We start from the raw sequence: 19,267 nt of genomic DNA, 5'->3' as shown, positions 1-19,267 counted from the left end.
ACCATCCAAATTTTGCCTATTCAAGAAATTACGCCTACAGCAGAGATGATATATGGAAGGCTACCAAGCTTTTAGAAATTTATGTTCAGTCGTGTCCAATTCTCAGAGACTACTGGGTAAGTCCCATTATTTTCTTCTTAGGGATGAGTGTGTGTATCTATCCTTGTCAAGTATTAGAATCCTACAGTCAACAATTCACAAAGATCCATAGATGATTCTTAAAATCACCCGGGAGTTTATGGACTGTCAGTTGTCACACTGCAACAAATACAAGGGAAGAAGCCATGTATGATTGCAGGCTGCATCTTAATTCAGAAATTTTAACTTGCCTGTTTACAAACTTTTGACGGTCTCAAAACTGTGGATCTTTTACTTGAATCTTAATCCACCTATCAATAATGCCGCAAACTTCAAAATTAGCCATAGGTAAAGCATTCTGCCCATTATGATTTGAAATGATGCACTGTACAACAAATGTTTTCCAATGGTTTATTTTCTAGGAAATCCCTTGTCATGACATTTTTTTTTTCAGTTAAAAATTCCTGCAAAGACAAAATACAGAATGGTTAAGCTCAACAGACAGAAGCACTGTAATTTAACATCAGCTGTCTGCAATTAAAGTAAGATCGAATCTCGCCAGGCTCAAGGTTGACTCAGCCTTCCATCCTTTCTAAGGTAGGTAAATTGAGGACCCAGTTTGTGGGGGCAATAAGATGACTTTGTATAAATATACAAAAGGATGAAGGCTATTGCTTAATGCACTGTAAGCCGCCCTGAGTCTCCGGAGAAGGGTGGCATATAAATCAAATTAAAAAAAAAAAAAAAACTTTCCAAGAAATTAAGGACATGGTCTCACAGAAATTCTTCCCTGGAACCTGCCCCATTTGACTTTATCTTAAAATAAAATGTTTGGCTGCAGCTCTATGCTACAACTCAAAATATGCCCAGAAAGCACTGAAAAACAAGAGAAGGGGAGACTTTCATAAGGAAAAGGTAATTATAGGGGAAAATGTTGAGGCTGCCTTCTGATAACAGAATAATAGAGCTGAAAGGGACCTTGGAGGTCTTCTAGTCCAAACCCCTGCATAAGCAGGGAACCGTAAACCATTTCAGGCAAATGGTTGTCCAAGCTCTTCTTGAAAACCTCCAGTGATGGAATATCTACAACTTTTGCAGGCAAGTCATTCTACTGATAGTTCTCACTGTCAGGAAATTTCTCCTTAGCGCTGATGGGTGTTTTATAAGAATCACTTTTTGTGAGATGAGTGGCATAAAGTTAATAAATAAATAAGCATTTTTCACCAAGGCATATGGCATGGGCCCGGGGCACTTGCAGGACTATCTCCTACCAGCCTCCCACTGCCCAGTGCGCTCACATAGCAGTGCCCTCCTCCGGGTCCCATTGGCCAGACAGTGTCAGCTGGCGGTCCCCAGGATGAGGGCATTCTCTGTGGTTGCACCGACCCTCTGGAATGGTTTACCCACTGGGCTCCCGACGGCCCCCGACCTCGCACCTTCTGCGCCGACCTAAAGACATGGCTCTTTCAGCAAATCCCCTGATCGGCCGTGCATTTTAATTTGGGGATTTTGGGTTTTTTTAAATTCGGATTTTAACATTTTAATTCTATTTATTGTTGGGTTGTTTTGTCCTGTGAGCCGCCCTGCGTCCCTCGGAAGAAGGGCGGCATATGAATATGACAATAAATAAATAAATATATATATTTTGGGAATAAGTATCTCTTAATGGCATTCATGAAGTGCTATCAAGCAAAACAGAAAGATACATTACCACAGTTTCCAAACTTAAATATTAGACTTACTTGGAAACAATTCCATCGTTCTTTGCCAGTCGCAGAATTGAGTCATCAGACTCCCCCTGAAAAAGAGTTTTGTAATTAGGTAAGATGAAGAAATTGAATTCATACCCTGAATTTCAATCTGAAAATGCTTCGGTGAATTTGGGAAATTGTCCAAAGGAAATTCATTGGCAACTAAAAGGACAAGTTTCTATCATTAAGAATCAAGTACTATTGCATACTTATTTGCTAAGTTTTTAAGATTAAAAAACGGCCAAGATTGAAAACCTATAGTTAAAGAATTTATAATAGTCTAAAATTAGAATACAGAGTTAATATTTGTACTGTGAAGATAGGCAAAGCATTTCACAGTAAAATATTGACACTGAAGTGGAGAGTCCTGAACTGGTTTGACCTTGAAACAAGTCCATTCTAATGTTTGTCTGTTTCTTGGACAATTTGAAAGGCGGTCTGTTCGAGGTTACAACATTCCATGATGGAACATTTTATACCTCAATGTTATTTTGTTTTATTATGTATGTATGCATGTATGTCCCACCTTTTAGTATTTTTACCAATAACTCAATGCAGTGAACATATCCAACATATTTTTTTTGTCTTTTAATGATGCCGTAATCCATCATGGTGGAGTCAGGGCAACTGAATGGAGGTGAGTGTTTACTGGCCAGATGCCCTTCCTGTCACCAATGCAGAGTTCACAGCTTTGTTTACTCATTGTGCCCAGAGAGAGAGAAATACCTGCCACTACCTACGATCGAACTCACAGCCTCCCGATTGTGAGGCAAGAGTTCCACCCCTAGGCCACTGCACCACTCAGTGAATATATCCAACACATATCCCTATTTTCCCAAACAAAGGTGGGCTGAGAGGGACTGGCTTTCATGGTTAGGGTGAGACTTGAACTCACAGTCTCCCACTTTCTAACCTGATGCATTAACCACTAGACCACACTAGCTCTAATATTATGCAGTATATTAATGTATGGTATTCAAAATTTCCTGCCTGCGTCCTTTCTGTAATACCAAAGAAATGCTGACAATTTACTTTCTAATATAATATACCCACTGCTCTAATAATTTCCATATTCAGAAGACAACCATCCCAGGACCTAAAGCCTTCACTTTAATTGAGCTGCTACAAGGAAAATTGGAATGGATGTAAATATGTATAAATACAATGAATGAAACTACCCATCCTGAATTTATAAACCATTCAGAAACAGGCAAACTCTGAGTCATTGAAAAACAATTAGACTTACCATCCGACGGATTGCTCCACAAATGGCATATGCTTTGAACTGGCCATTCACTCTGCCTGTGGCTTTGTCAACCTGCCATTGGAATTAAGAGGGTTCAAATAATTGTTACACAATCAGAACTGAAAGCTGAAAGATTGGTATAAGGTACAGAATAGATTTATTCATTTTATGTTTTACATATCTAACCCGTTTGACAACTGAGCAAACCCCAATCCCATCCCGAACAAATGGGTTTAAAGGAAAAGATGCATTTACTCTGAGCTAGAGTGAAAATCTGGGCAAAAATTCCCATTTATAAAAAAATAATTTTTTATTACTGCTATTCCAAGGCACATCAAAATGAAAGTAAAAAAAAAGGAAAAGTTTGAAGTAATTTTTAAACTTTAAAAGAAGCCTTCGTTATACAGTATTTTATTCTAATCATATTCATTCTCTCTCTCTTTTCATTGCTGTTCTGTTGTATTCTGAAAGTTTTTGATTTAACAGTTATAGTTACATAATAATCAAGATCTGGTTTTGTTTGCCTGCATTAGGAAATACAGCTTAATGCCTAATGCCCATACACCTGGATCTATCACCCCCAAATAAATAAAAATATTTTTGACTATAAAATTGCAACTAGCCGTTTATTTCATTTGAAACACTGATGGCTTTCAACTTCGAGTTACAGATATTTTACTTACTTCTGCAACATTTATTTGGATGGAAGCATGGTCTTTAGCACCAATTATCCGATTGCTAGCAGAGCTGAAGGGAAAGAAATATATAAAAAGAAGAACTTAAAATCAGACACTAATCTAGAAAAAATACTCTGTTATCTTTCTAGATAACTCTCATCATGTAGCATCAATTCCATTTCTTGACATGCCAATTTACCACTCTTTTAGCAGAAGTTCCTACCACAATACAAAAAAAAAGAAAAAAAAAGAAAAAAAGAAAAAAAAGAAAGAAAGCAGAACCCCTCTTAAGACATTGTAGGAGGGCAACTGTACTAATCTACTGTAAAAAAAAATCAGAAACCTCTTTTCTAACAAATGTTACTAAACACCAAGCTGCAGTTTATGTCTTATGCCTTTTAATGAAATGTATGTCAGAAAAGGTGATGCCAGATTACTCCTTACAATTACTTTTTTTACAATTGTAAATCAGGCATATAGAAGCATCTACTTCAATAACGTAACAAATCTGTGTGTGCATGTAATGCACCAGGATAAAACATCATGCCCACTTAAGACACATGAAGGTTAAATTATAATTTGAGTTAAAATCAAATTTTGCACTCTGTGAAAGAGCTCTCCTGAGCTCTCCTGAGAAGAAAACAGCTTTTCATCTATAGCAGAGCACTCATTTGGGTATAAACTAAACCCATATTCCAATTTATTTTCAGTTAGCAATTCTCTCTTCTAGAGTGCCCACATAATATTGAAAGCTTTCACTTCCATTTAAAAATAATCACAGTTTTATTTTATAATCTAAAATTGGACAAACTGTTAATCTTAGCTATAACTGATATAAACAAGGTATTTTCAAAAAAGTATTTATTTTTCTTCTCTCACCTTAACTAAATTTAATGGTCTTAATGGTTAAGGCATCAGGCTAGAAACTAGGAGACTGTGAGTTCTAGTCTCGCTTTAGGCATGAAAGCCAACTGGGTGTCTTTGGGCCAATCCCCAGGAGATGGTGAGTTCTAGTCCCACTTTAGGAAGGAAAACCAGTTTGGTGACTTTAGGTCAGCCTCAGTCCAATTCATCACCTCTCAGGGTTATTGCGGGGAAAATAGGAGGAAGAAGGAGTCTTATGTATATTTGCCGCCTTGAATAATTTATAAAAGTAATGACGGTGGGCTAAAAACATCTAAATCAGTGGTTCTCAACCTGTGGGTCGGGACCCCTTTGGGAGTCGAATGATTCTTTCACAGGGGTCGCCTAAGACCATCAGAAAACACATATTTTCAATGGTTTTAGGAATAATTTTATTGTTGGGGGTCACCACAACATGAGGAACTGTATTAAAGGGTCGCAGCATTAGGAAGGTTGAGAACCACTGATCTAAATAAATAAAAAGTACTTAGTGGCTATTGTGGAAGACAAAGATTAGTTTAGTTAAGGCTCCTTCTCACCACACTGAAACAGAGGAGCCTGGTGGCCTAGTTGGAAATATTAGGCATGGTTTCTTCCATTCATGGAATAACTTAGCCAAACTGTCCCAAATTTGCTTTGTTGGGCCATCTGGACATGTTGCAATGACTTCCTTCTGGCAAAAACCATAGAAGGGGAGGAAAAAAGCACAAAGCCATCTGTGATTGGCTCAAATTAAGAACATTTCCACAGGCACTGAGAGGATGGTGAGCTAAGTTTGCGAGTAAATTGCCTGACACTTATAGCAGTGAGAAGTCTTTGATGCTTTCTGAACTTGGTTGTTTTCTTGCAGATGTTTCATTACTCCAAATACCATATTTTTCAGAGTATAAAATGCAACTTTCCCCCCCAAAAAAGAGGGTGAAAATCTGGGTGCATCTTATACTCCGAATGTAGACCCGCCCAGCTTCTCAAACTGAGGTTTCAGAGGCTGAAAAAAAGCATCAGAAACGAAGCTTCAGAAAAGAAGCCCCCAAACAGAGCTTCAGAAAAAAAAAGCCCCGAAACAGAGCTTCAGAGGCTTTTTTTTCTGAAGCTGTTTCGGAGGGTTTCAAAGGCAGGAAAAAAAGCAAAAAAAAAAAAAAAAAAAGCAAGGCACAGAACTCACAACCAAGAAACCTGTTGCTAAAATTTACCTCTGGGAACAGCTGATTGGGGGTATTCCGGGAGGCCGATCCACCTGCCAATCAGCTTTTCTTATTTTCCTCCCCAAAAACTAAGGTGCGTCTTATATTCCGGTGCATCTTATACTCCGAAAAATACGGTAGGTAATACAATCAGTGCCACTAGCACTCATGTTGTAGTTTGGATAATGAAACATCTGCAAAACAACCACCACATGAAGCTTAGAGAGTATCAAAGCCTCATTTCAACCCTGAGTTACAAATATTCTCCTTTATCGGTACTAACAGCAGTTTGAAACAACTATCCAGAAAAGTGATGATTTCCTTTCACCAGATGTGTTGAGACGGAAGCTAGAAAGCAGGGCTTGAACTGCCCCTTCCAATCTTTATAAATCCATGGATATCCTGCCAGTTGTATCTTACACATAAGAGGCTTTCCTGGCTGAGATTATTTTACCAGATTACCAGACTGTATTTACCGTGTTGAGCTTTGGAGAGCCATAAAAGTTTAGGTTTTTTTAAAGCCCCCAATAGGCAATTCATACAAGTTAGGAATCCATAACCTGGCACGTGTTTAGCTGTTTATTGTTCCACGGGGCTGTAGTCTTTGTAATTTTTCTGTACTACTGTTTTTGAGATTGTTAGTTTTGTTATTCCATTTTACTATTTTAATCAAACTAGGGGAAGAGAAGTAAAACACTTAAGAGTCCTATTGATTTGGAGTCACGTGTTAAGATCAAATAAGTAATAATACAGCCATATCAGTTTCCAAACCATCCAAGGAAGACACATCATTTCTGATGATCAGATATACTCACCATTTACGAGGCACGTAGAGATCTACAAATTCCCCAGCGTCGTTCTGCATTATGCTTCTTTCACTTGCCTCAAATCAGGTGCAACAGGAGATTTCTAAAAAGATTGTTGCGAAGATCAGTTATTAAGAGAATCACTGGAGCTATTAAGCCAATCATTAAGCAAATCTGGCTTTCCTCATGGACTCTGCTTGTCAGAAGCCAGCTGGATAATTACAAAAGGTGATCACATGACCCCAGGACAATGCAACTGTCATAAATATATCCCAGGTGCTAAGTGTCTGAATTTTGATCACATGACCATGGGGATGCTGCAAGGGTTGTGAGTGTCAAAGAGTCATAAGTCACATTTTTCAGTACCATAACTTTGAAAACAATTGGTTGTAAATCAAGGATTACTTGTAGCTGCACCATTTGCACATAACTTTACAGGATAGAATATGGAATTGCTAATATTAGCTTATACATGTTTTGGGAACAAGATTGTACCCAACTGGCCATCAGTACCCCAATATGATAATCCTGTATTTAATAACTCTTCAGATACATGAATTGCAGGATATCAAACTCAACTGCATCCTGTGATGTATATGACTTTGCCTTTGCGGAGCTGGGGTGAGCATGGCCTGCGCATGACACATCTGGTCCATGGGCCGCCAGTTTGACAGGCCTGATATAGGGTCTCTCCCATCCTTACTAGAATAGAATAACAGAGTTGGAAGGGACCTTCCATGCCTAGGCAGGAAACACTATACCATTTCAGAGAAATGGTTATCCAATATCTTCTTAAGAATTTCCAGTGTTGGAGCATTTACAACTTCTGGAGGCAAGTTGTTCCACTGATCAATTGTTCTGTCAGGAAATTTCTCCTTAGTTCTAAACTGCTTCTCTCCTTGATTAATTTCCATCCATTGCTTCTTGTCCTGCCTTCAGGTGCTTTGGAGAATAGCTTGACTCCCTCTTCTTTGTGGCAGCCCCTGAGATATTGGAACACTGCTATCATGTCTCCCCTAATCCTTCTTTTCATCAAAGGAAGTCCTTTCTTTTTTCACAGATGCAAGCAGATGCACTCAGGCATTTCCTCATTCTCCTGGGCCACTACAACTACCAGCTACTCTGAAGGCTACAGAAATTATAGATGCATATATAAGGAAAGCAACAGGCTGTAGAATGGCTGCATTCATTTGCTCTGCTGAATCTGCTTCTAGGAGATAAAATTCATACACAGAGTATAAAAATCTGCAAACACTGCTCCCTCTCTTAAATCAACATTTTCTCAAAAGCGCCAGTTCTACAACATGGATGGATAAGCAGGTGGGCTACCTTTTCCCACTGTTCAACCCCATTTTCTAGGTTCTCATGAGCACTAAGTGAAGCAGAAGGAATAGACTTGACTTTGGAAAAAGTGCAAAGAACAGCAACCAAGATGATTAAAGGTTTGGAGATTAAAACATATGAAGAACAGTTGCAGGATTTGGGTTTGGCTACTCTAAAGAAGTGTGTGTGGGGGGGGACGGGGACGGGATGACACAATGACATGATAGCAGTATTCCAATATTTGAGAGGCTGCCACAAAGAGGAGAGGGTGAATTTATTTTCCGAAACACCTGAAGGCAAGACAATAACTAATGGATGGAAACTAATCAAGGAGAGAAGCAACTTGGAATTGAGAAGAAACTTCCTAACAGTGAGGATAATTAACCAGTGGAACTGCTTGCCTTCAGAAGTTGTGGGTGCTTCATCATTGGAGGTTTTTTAAAGAAGAGATTTGAGTCTGAAATGATATAGGTTCTTCTGCTTGAGCAGAGAAAGAATAAAATAGAATAGAATAGAATAGAATTTTTTATTGGCCAAGTGTGATTGGACACACAAGGAATTTGCCTTGGTGCATATGCTCTGTGTACATAAAGGAAGATACGTTACATAAAGGAAGATACGAAGATACAGAGGGCAGGACTAGAAGACCTCTAAGGTCCCTTTCAGCTCTATTCTGATCACAGACGCTGGTCCAACATTTCCCCTAAGCCAGGAGTCAGCAACCTGCGGCTCTGGAGCCGCATGTGGCTCTTTCAACCCTCTGCTGCGGCTCCCTGGCACTCTAAATATGCGTCACAACCACCAATGTGCGACACCCGCTGGCACACAATTTATTGAGCTTTTCTACCCCGGTAGACCAACCATGGATAAATCCAAGAAAAGAAAAGTTTCAGAAGAAAACATAACATTTAATGCAACTACATATGCTAGTTTTGTGGCCGTTCAAGAAAAAGTCAGGCACGGGAAGGGTTTTGTGGCTCCCGGTGTTTTCTTTTCTGTGGGAAACAGGTCCAAATGGCTCTTTTGAGTGTTTAAGGTTGCAGACCCCTGCCCTAAGTGTAGCTATCATTCTTTAAAAAAAAACAACAACAACACTAATCTGCATTTGTCTTGAACTGGAAGGATGGAAAGATCTAACATCCTCGATCATCCTCAATCCCTGGCTGGATCTGAAGAAAAGGGCAGGATCTGTTCTCTGTGGCCTTGAATGCAGGCCAAAAAAAGGACGGATCCAAGACACAGGAAAGTAGAATCAATGTGTGTGTGTGGGAGAAATACATGAGAAAAGCCAAGCATGCATAGCTTTGCTTGCTATCTAAAGCAGGGGTCTCCAACCTTGGCCACTTTAAGACTTGTGGACTTCAACTCCCAGAATTCCTCAGCCAGCTTTGCTTTGCTGGCTGAGGAATTCTGGGAGCTTTGCTGGCTGAGGAATTCTGGGAGTTGAAGTCCACAAGTCTTAAAGTGGCCAAGGTTGGAGACCCCTGTTTTAAAGAGGAACCGAGGCGGGTAGTGGGTTCCCCATCGCAGGAAGCCTGGCCAGGCAGCCATTAGCTGGGGAAAAACAGGATAGAAATGTTAACAAACGAAGCTGTCTGCCGGATACTTTAATTTGGGAGCTCTGCACTAGAAGGGGGTTGGGCTCGATGACCTCAAGGGGCCCTTTCCCACTCTACCCTCCTAATGGGGCTTGGCTTTCTGCATAGGCAGCATGGGGGGGGTGGAATAGAGGGTCGCGGGCGCACTCTTCCTTCCCCCGTCCCGCAGTCATCCTAGGAACCCCGTGTAAACAAAGGAAGATTACCCCCCTTCCCGCCGTAGCCCGACCGGCCCCGGGGAAAAGCGGCGAGAAAAAAGCGGCCTCGCGAACCGGGATAGGCCTCGCCTCACCTCCTCACGCGCCGCGAGCCCAGGCCGGAAAAGGAAGTGGGCGTCACTCCAAAGCGACTCGAAAGCTCGCTGCCGAAGGGAAGGGGGGGAAGGCCACGCTGAGCGGCGCGCAGGAGATGACGCCATCCGAACGCCGAGGGAAGGCGTCCCAGAAAGCAGAAGGGAGGGGCGCTACTTTGAAGGCGGGGCAGAAGAGGGCGTTAGCCACGCCCCACGCCTTTCTCTTAACCGCAAGGGCGGGAAAGTCCAACCTGAGCGCGCGCTTCTTAGGAGCGATGTGCGATCTGAGGAGAATTCAGAAGCGCCTAGCGGGAGAAAAACAAGCGCGCAAAGGAGCCTGCGATGTGGCCTATAATATGATCTCATGCTGGCTGGGGAATTCTGGGATTTTGAAAGTCCACCCAATTCTTAAAAGTTGCCAAGGTTGAAAAAACACTGACCTAGATTGGGCTTGGATTTAAGACTTCAGTTTGGGCATAGCTAGTCTAGTGAAGAGAAAGACCAGGGGAAATATGATAGCAATCTTCCAATATTTGAGGGGCTGCCACAGAGAGGAAGGGGTCAACCTATTTTCCAAAGCACCTGAAGGCCAGACAAAGAATAATGGATGGAAACTGAACAAGGAGAGCTTCAACCTGGAAATAAGGAGAAAATTTCTGATACAAAAGTCAACCAATGGAACAGAAGTTGCCTTCAGAAGTTGTGGGAGTTTCATCACTGGAAGCTTTCAAGAAGAGACTGGACTGCCCTCTGTCAGAAATGGGGTAGGGTCTGCTTGGGGGGAGGGTTGGACTAGATGACCTACAAGGTCCTTCCGAGTTCTGACTCTGTTAATCTGTATCTGTATCTGTATTCAGCTTCCATAACCCCTAGCCCATGACTGGGCATGATGGGAGTTTCAGCCCCTCAAGTAGAGAGCAGCCTGGAGAACAGAAAACTATCCCGGGATTCATGGCTTCTGCCAGCTCATCAGGGAAACTCACTATACTGGAGTAGTGCATCCAATATTGGTCACCATGATACAAAAAAGATATTGAGAGCCTGGAAAGTGTGCAGAGAAGCACAACAAAGATGATTAGAGGGCTGGAGGCTAAAATATATGAAGAATGGTTACACAAAATGGGTACGTCTAGTCTAAGGAAGAGAAGGACTAGGGTTGACACAATAGCTGTCTTCCGATCTTGAGGGACTCTCACAGAGAAGAGGGGAACCATCTATTCTCCAAAGCACCTCAGGACAGGAGAAGAAATAAAAAATGGAAACTTATCAAAGAGAGATCCTTCCTAGAATTAAGGAGAAATTTCCTGACGGCGAGAGCAATCCGCGAGTGGAATGGCTTGCCTTCAGAAGTTGTGGGTGCTCTATCTCTGGAAATTTTTAAGAAGAGATTGGACAGCCATTTGACTGGAATAGTGCTTGAACAGGGGGTTGGATTAGAAGACCTCCAAGGTCCCTTTCAACTCTTATTTTGTATTCGTGGCTTTTGCCAGCTCAACAGGGAAGATGCTGTTGGGAATGAGGTAGCATAGCAACAGGATTCCTCTTCATTCTGGGAAGCCCCATCTTCGTACCAAGTCTGATTTCCTGGGAAGACACTTGGTATTGCTCCTTTGAAAAGCAGTGGTGTCGGTAGGAACTGCCAGGCCAGCCATCTCTTCCAGTGTTGTACAATGGATGGAACATACTTAGGGCCAGATGGGTCTAGCATGGACCACAGCACCCCAAAATGGAAAGGGAACTCAATCTGCCAATTGAGGTCTTGCTGATGGGAAGTGAAGCACAGCAACCAACACCAAGAAGCCATTTTGCATTTCTGTCCCACTCTCCTCTTGACTTACCTGAAAATGACAGCTGCTTGAACTCACTCCCTAGGCCCTTCTTGGGATTTGCAAGGGTGGACAAATGACAAAATATGCCAAATGACATCACACTGTGTCATTTTGACACCACTGGTTTGCTGAAGCTGTTGCTGTTTGCTTCCTCAGCATGCTTTGCTCTAAGGATTAGACAAGCCACATTAGGTTAGGTACACACAGCTGATCTGATACAGCACGGGTGTTAAACTCATGGCGTCACATTGCCGTCACATGATGTTTCATTTTTCCCATTCATGGAGCTGGGGTGGGCGTGGCCTGTGCGTGACACATCTAACCTGTGGGCCACCAGTTTGATACCCCTGTGATACAGGATATGGGAGATTCTAGTCTATACCCTATAATGGACGTCTCCGCATTTGCAGAGCGGCAGTGGTAGAAGACCTGACTCACATCTTATTTGATTGTTGCCTGTATAAGAGGGTGAGAAACAAGTACCCTGGTCTATATACCAAAGGAATGATCCATTGGGATCCCCATATCAGAACAACTTACCTTATGAGTGGCTAGAATTTGAAAATAACATTTAACACAGTACAGTACTTGAGCAAAATGGTTGGGTTGAGATTGGTATATGTGGGACTGATTGGGGTAGATTGTAGGGGTGATAGCAAAATATAATTTTAGCATATTTTATTTATCTACCAGTATATATTAAATTATATTTTATTCCAATTTTTTTTAAAATTGTATTTTATTCCAGTTCCATTTTAAACTTTTTATCAGATTTTAGTAATTTGTGTCTGGAACTCTACATTCTCTCCTTGAAAATGCACAATACACCCCTATCTCACCATCACCCCATCAATATAAAAGCCAGCAATAAATTAGTTTTGAACTCAGGTAATCCTTAGAGATTGTTTTTGAAATTTGATACTATACCACTTAAGAGTCATGCATATAAGACTCAGTATACCTTACCCTACCTATTGAAATTTTGCTGACACCCTGGGTTTGAGACCAGAGTTCCACGTGATGGGGTGAGCTCCCAATACTTGCTCCAGCTCCTGCCACTGAGCAGTTAGAAAGCATGCAAACACAAGTAGATTAATAGGTACCAGTTTGGTGGGAAGGTAAGTATTCTGTGCACTTTCAGCATATAGCCATGCTGACCACATGACCACAGATATCTTTGGACAATGCTGGCTCTATTGGCCAAAAAAGAGATGAGCCCCGCACTGTAGAGTCAGACACAACTGGACAGGGAAGCTACCTTTACTTGAATCCTTCCATTTTACAATTTATTGGACTTATATAGCAGTACATCATATGAAACAACCCTGGGTAGCTCACAAGCTCACAGCACTATGCTGTTATCCTATCCCCCTTTTGATGATCTAACATACTTTTCATCCTCATCCCCCTTAGAATGATTTGAACTAGTATCAACCAATTCCAAGTTACTGCAATCTTCATTGGCCTATCATCCCTGTGAACAGGAAACTATAGGTATTTAATGATTTAAGAGCCATGGTGGTACAGTGATTAGAATGCAGCACTACAGGCTACTTTTGCTGATTGCCGGCTACTACGAGTTTGATTCTGGCCGGCTCAAGGTTGACTCAGCCTTGTTCCATCTTTCCGAGGTGGGTAAAATGAAGACCAGATTGTTGGGGGCACTATGTTGACACTAAACCGCTTAGAGCGGGTTGCAAAGCTCTGTGAAGCGGTATAGAAGTCTGCTATTGCTATTGAACATTTCTCAGTTAAAACCAGATAAGTGTGGTGAAATGTATCCAGAATGCATGTATTAGAGTTGTATGATAACTACCTTTAGTCCAATGGTGGATATTTTGATGCCTGTCCTATTTTGTCTAACTATAACATCCAATATCTAGTGGCATGTACCATTTTAGTTGTGGGTCTTGAGAATTATAGTTCAGTAGCATCTATCAGGCATTAGGTTTCCCACTTTTTAGTCTTTATAGCAAAGCTCTCAATTCTGCAAACACATTTTGAACATATCCAGCTTCCAAAACAGCCTGCACTTTTGCAGTTACTCTTTGTCATAATCTATGAACAATTCTGATGAGATGCACTGAAGACTATAATGTATGAAGCCTACCATGTATTTGTAAATAGGTTCCAGTTTTACTGCAAAAGCAGCCACTGATAGAAAGGTCAATAAACAAGCTAAATATAGATGCCATGAAAAGCATTGATCCAACCCTTCACAATTACACTGAAGCTCATCAATTTTGCAACTTCATTTTGTTAAATACTCAAGGCTGATTTTCATTGTCTAATATATCACTGATCAACAGATATTAAAACATGAGCACTTGTTGAAAGAGGTGACCTGTATCTAGATATAATTGGAACAGTTGTAAGCAGCTATTTATGGATTTTCCCCCTATTTGTGCAACTAATGAGAAGGGTCAATTTGCTGACAGTTCAGATTACAAGAGAGGAATATACAACTAAGTCATTATTCTTACATATAAGCTATGTTTTTTTCTAGCATATTATTACTATTAATCAAAGAACTATTGTGAAATATATGTAGACAAGTTTAAGATTTTCACACAAATCAGTTCTAACAAACTAATACTGTAACAGCAATTCTGAGTAAACTTTGTTTTCATTGTCAACATTACACCTAATATAAGACAGATAAAAATTAGCAGTAGCCCAGTTCTAAAAACCTATTATTTATTCCAGAAGGTCCTAGCAAAGAAATCAGTTTTATCAGCTTAATGGTATAAATGGTATTTATATTAATGGCTTAATATTCTAGTATAAATTTATAGAATATAAGGAGGTAAAATCTAAAACTGTAAAAGATCTCAAGTAAAGCTAAACCTGAGCCTCTCCTTATACATATAAATATTATAAATATAAAATATAAATAAATATGTATCATTTTGTCTCTGTCTTTATGTTTATATATACATATATAATACATAAACATGCTTTAAAGAAAGAGACAAAATAGTGTAAATCACTAGTAATATCTGTCTCTTGCTTTCTCTCTTATGTTTTGATGCATAACTATATACTGGTAAAACGAGTAATATACAGTCTATTTAATATTCAGACTCATATATAAAAATTCTAATTTTGAAACTGCATGTCTAGAAAGTATTTGTTCTAACATTTAACATTCAGTTCATAAAACCACAGTCTGTCTTTTGTGCAGGGAGGAAAAGTAGAAAAAGACACACCACAATGTTTTAAAGGGTTATTTATGACACAAACCTGAAATATATTCAGATGTGCTAAGTTATAAAATAGGTATCAAAACATTCAGTTACACAAACATTCAGTTATTAACAAATTCATTCATTTCATTTGGAAGAACAAAATCAGACAATATACAAAGCAGAAACTTAAATTTAGGACAACACAAATTTACTAACATAAAAATATACAAACTCCAATTCGAAGTGTTTTCTTGGGCTGAAGATATACAAGCACCATTATTTACATAAGAATCTATAATTTAAATTTCAACTGTCAAAAGATTAGTATCTTACTCCAAAGTTAGTAAACTGGGATTTTATACTGGATCTAAGTTTGGTTGTAATAATAATAGTTACCACGCAGTGGCAGATATTGCATGAACAAGGAATACAATGAGTCTTAGAGAACCAACCCCCCAAATTAAGGTATGAAATTACAAACACATTACACTCTCCATATTCACTACAGTATTCAATAGTTGAACTATGTAACTCAATGTACAAAGCCGAATGCAAAGTTAAAAATGATGATACTCAATTCCTCATTCTTTTGAATCCTGAAGTAACATTGACTCGAATATTAGGCAAGATTTTCAGTCTCTTCCATCCAAAATATATTTCCATGTATAATATAAGACCAGAACGAGTCTTTTGTCAATATATCGACCACTGCAAATTTGCAAGTACATATAGAGATAATCGGGAGAAGGGAAGAGGAGAAAATCAGAATCCCTGATTTACAGATGGGTCCTTGGTTCTAAAATAGATTTTTCTTTTAAAAAATTGTACCGTCAGTCATTACAAATCCACTTTATTATCTGAAGGGGTAAACTCGTACCATTTAACACTTAAGGTGTTTTGAGCTTTTAAGGACAACAGCCTTCTCCAACCTTGTTGCCTCCCAATATGCTGTTTTCCCATCGCTCAGAAGCTATACTAAGGGCCTCTAGAAGGCAGCAATGAGTTGCAGTAGAACTTACCTGTCCCAGTGCCCGCATATTACGGTAGTAAATGTATTAACTAAACTCTACGTGTTTCCAAAGACAAAATTATATTTCAGAGTTTAATTAGGGCTGCCTTTTCAAGCAGCCTTTTGACAAGCAATAGCACTTTCTTAAGTTATTTATATACCGCTTCATAGTGCTTTACAGCCCTAAGCGGCTTATGGAGTCAGCATATTGCCCCCAACAATCTGGGTCCTCATTTTACCGACCTCGGAAGGATGGAAGGCTGAGTCAACCTTGAGCCTGTCAGGATCGAACTGCTGGCAGTTGGCAGATTTAACCTGCAATACTGCATTTTAACTACTGTACCACAACGGCTCTTATACCTGCCTTACTTGGAAAATTAAGTTGGCAAATATTTTAGAACACAGTGTAGCTAGTTAAGTCAACTGTGTTTAAGTTAGTACTGTTTAACAAAATCAGAAGAATTGTGGGGGGAAAAAAATCTGTTGCTTTCCGTTCAGGTGAATTAATGACCCAACCAATTATTTCTAAAGTTTCCTGGGAAAATCTGGGATGGCATCCTACACTGTGAAATTCTGTAAAGAAATGCAACATACCACATTTTTAATTGTGAGCAATAGTTACGCTACTATACATTGTATCAAAAAAGGCTACAATTAGGACCTGACAGGTATTATTAATACGATGAGGACCATTAATTTCCAAGCCATGATTAGAAAGCCATTCTCAACTGGGTTGGCTCAAATTTCAATAACAAGCTGACTTTGGGTTAAAAATATTTTTCCTACTAGTTTTCATTCATGCATAAATGCAAGAAAAGTCAGAGATAAATCAAGTTTTGATTTATAACTCTTCATGCTAAATAATGCGTTCTTGGGTCCTACTATTTTTCACTCCAGATGTTTCTAACCCCCTTTGCAACTTTCCATCCCAAAGCATATGTATTTCCAAGTTAAAATTTGTGGCATTCTAGGTACTAAAAGCCCTCTATTTTACTAAGAGGCTCTGTTTCTACAGCCCAGAATTGTTGATTGTACCATTTAAGATTCAACCAGGTGTGTACCTATATTTTTAAATGCTTTTGTTTAAACAGCATTTACTGTCATAAAACAGCTTATCAGAGAGAATTTGTTCTCTAAGCTTCTTCCCAGTGTGCTTGTTTACTGTACATTGTCATGATGGTAGCAGTGTACCTGTGCTCAAAAATGTGATTTTATACCTGCAGTGGTACATTCCATACTGATGCACCTTTATCTTCCCTCTTATTTTGCAAGATCTCTCTCTCTCTCTCTCTCACTAAAACTGGCCAAAGTTACACTAAAAAAGTAAGAATGTGGACATTAATCACAATATCCAAGAACTAATTTTGTTCACTGGCAAATATCACATATATACACAGACACTTTGATTTATATCACAATATTGCTTAGGGAAAAAAAAAACCTGACAGCTACTGACTCCTCTTGTAGTCTCAAGAAAGTTCATATTTTAGCATCTGAATGCTTAAATCAATGCGTTGTCCAAGTGTATAAAAACTGCGTCTACCCAGCACACTGCTAGACATTGGCCTTTGTAAGATTGGCGGTTTGAATGTGCATTTAAAACATCACAGTGACAAAAAGCTTGGAAGAACCTTTGTTTTTTTTAAAAAAAACTTTTACAGAAGTTAGATATGCTGAGTTTCATTGGCTTAATTTAGGTAACGACAGCTATACTGCCCGAGACATTTACATGTCAGTAGCACACAGGAAAGACAATATATGAACACTTTGTTATAAATAAAACAGTTATTACTTTCAGGCTACAGAAAGCAGTAACAGAAAGATATTAGCTCTGGAAGCTACGTGTCAAAATTACTGCCATTAAATCAATGGTTTCACTCAACCTCTGAGGGACACGTTAAAATGAAGACTGTTTTGCTATATAGCTCCTTGTTCAACAAGTGCAATGTTTCAACAATACGTTTCATTTAAAAAGAAAGTAAAACTGAATCATCAACATATACAACCTTCCCAGAAATGATAGTGCAGATACGTTTTTTCCCTTATAGCACAAGAAAATAAAGGCAAAAGGATAAATTGCTGCTTAAGTTCAGAATTTGCCACCAAGTAACTTAACTTTAAAAACAAGAAAGAGAAAAAGAGAGACTGGTACCAGCCCAGCCTTAGGCACGTCCTTCTTCTTCCCCTCCCCAAGTTTTTATGGTTCGAAACGTCATTTTTCTGAAGCACTAATTAAGGAATGGAAGTGTTGCTCTTTTAAGTTTGAAGAAGAGGGGAAAAAAAGAGAGTAAGGAAATGATAAAGTAGCAATGCCAGGCAAGAAGAAGAGATTGTTTCCAGAAAACAAAAAGTTAAATGAAGGATAATTAGCAACTTTAGTGGCAACTGGATGCAAATAATTTGTGCTTTAGTTTCTCAAACAAAAATTTCCCACTTCTGCCACTTCTCACACATGGTTTTCTGTATTGTATTTCCCACTTTGGTAGTTCCATGAAAATCCCACCATCGACTCCCTGCCAGGAACATTCTTAACACAGTTTGATCTTGTCACCTAGGAAAAGCCGGGTGTCAGTCCCCAAATCCACCTAAAAATTGGTGCTTTTGTGGTAATGTAGCTTCGACTAGGACTGTTGTGTGAGACGACGGAAGTGAGGTAACACTTGGTTATCGGGAAGGTAAAGAGCTAATTCCAAAGCCACAAGAACAGTAAATTCAAATCCGATGAGATCTCGTCTGTTGAATCGGAATCGTTCTTCCAACTTCTGTAAAGGCAGGAAACAAATAAAATAAATACAGCATCATGTTTTGCATCCTCGCTTACAACAGTCTGCATATTTGTTTGGCATACAAATCCAGAGCTATTTTAGTGATAACATACAGGTAATCCTTGACAAACAACTATTTGTTTAGCGACCACTCAAAGTTACAATGGCACTGAAAAAAGTAATTTATGACCGTTTTTCCCACTTGTGATGGTTGCAGCATCCCGGTGGTCATGTGATCAAAATTCAGGTGCTTAGCAACTGTGTGATACACTACATTAGTTCTCTAGGAGCAAGTATTTATTTTCTGTATGGAGAAGCACTGAAGTATGAAAAAGTATACCACTTTCTTCAGGGTGAGTAATTTTCAAGGATGAGAGATGGCAACTGACTAGCTGAGGCTGTAAGTGATAACACTGGAAGGATGGAAATTTTCTCTCTCTCTGTCTCTCTCTCCCCCCTCTCCCTCTTCCTCTCTGTCTCTTTCTCCCCCCTTTCCCTCTCCCTGTCTCTCTCTCCCCCCTCTACCTCTACCTCTCTGTCTCTCCCACCTCTCCCTCTCACCTCTCCCTCTCTGTCTCTCCCTCTCACTCTCCCTCCCCCCTCTCCCTCTGTCTCTCT

The 19,267-nt window shown here is 39.7% G+C and overlaps 2 protein-coding genes across 5 annotated transcripts in view; both read right to left on the bottom strand.

The window, feature by feature from the left end:
* Window positions 1–475: 475 nt before the first annotated feature.
* RPS21 (ribosomal protein S21) lies at window positions 476–10,021 on the bottom strand. 3 transcript variants are annotated; one of them, XM_087889036.1, is made up of 6 exons: window positions 9,859–10,021; window positions 6,655–6,748; window positions 3,759–3,822; window positions 3,076–3,147; window positions 828–1,876; window positions 476–571 (listed from the first exon to the last, which is right to left on the bottom strand). In XM_087889036.1, exons 2-5 carry the CDS (start codon window positions 6,702–6,704, stop codon window positions 1,817–1,819), a joined length of 246 nt encoding a protein of 81 aa, XP_087745162.1. In that variant the 5' UTR covers window positions 6,705–6,748; window positions 9,859–10,021; the 3' UTR covers window positions 476–571; window positions 828–1,816. The 3 variants fall into 3 exon arrangements, with proteins under 3 accessions (XP_087745162.1, XP_034289041.1, XP_087745161.1); XM_034433150.3 differs by having other exon boundaries at window positions 476–542; window positions 1,821–1,876; XM_087889035.1 differs by having other exon boundaries at window positions 476–542; window positions 1,821–1,876; window positions 9,773–9,908.
* A 4,880-nt stretch (window positions 10,022–14,901) lies between these two features.
* Window positions 14,902–19,267, bottom strand: part of CABLES2 (Cdk5 and Abl enzyme substrate 2) — a 65,173-nt gene continuing 60,807 nt past the window's right edge. For both annotated transcript variants that reach the window (XM_034433152.3, XM_034433151.3), the window contains one exon: window positions 14,902–18,646. In XM_034433152.3, coding sequence (XP_034289043.2) covers window positions 18,506–18,646 — 141 coding nt within the window. In that variant the 3' untranslated portion in view covers window positions 14,902–18,505. The remainder of the gene's footprint in view (window positions 18,647–19,267) is intronic.

The sequence above is a fragment of the Pantherophis guttatus genome, chromosome 3 (genome assembly GCF_059756535.1).
Source record: "Pantherophis guttatus breed Tessera chromosome 3, ASM5975653v1, whole genome shotgun sequence".
NCBI classification, from domain to species: domain Eukaryota; kingdom Metazoa; phylum Chordata; class Lepidosauria; order Squamata; family Colubridae; genus Pantherophis; species Pantherophis guttatus.
Note: the sequence above shows the minus strand (reverse complement) of the source record. Positions and strands in the feature narration are given on the sequence as shown.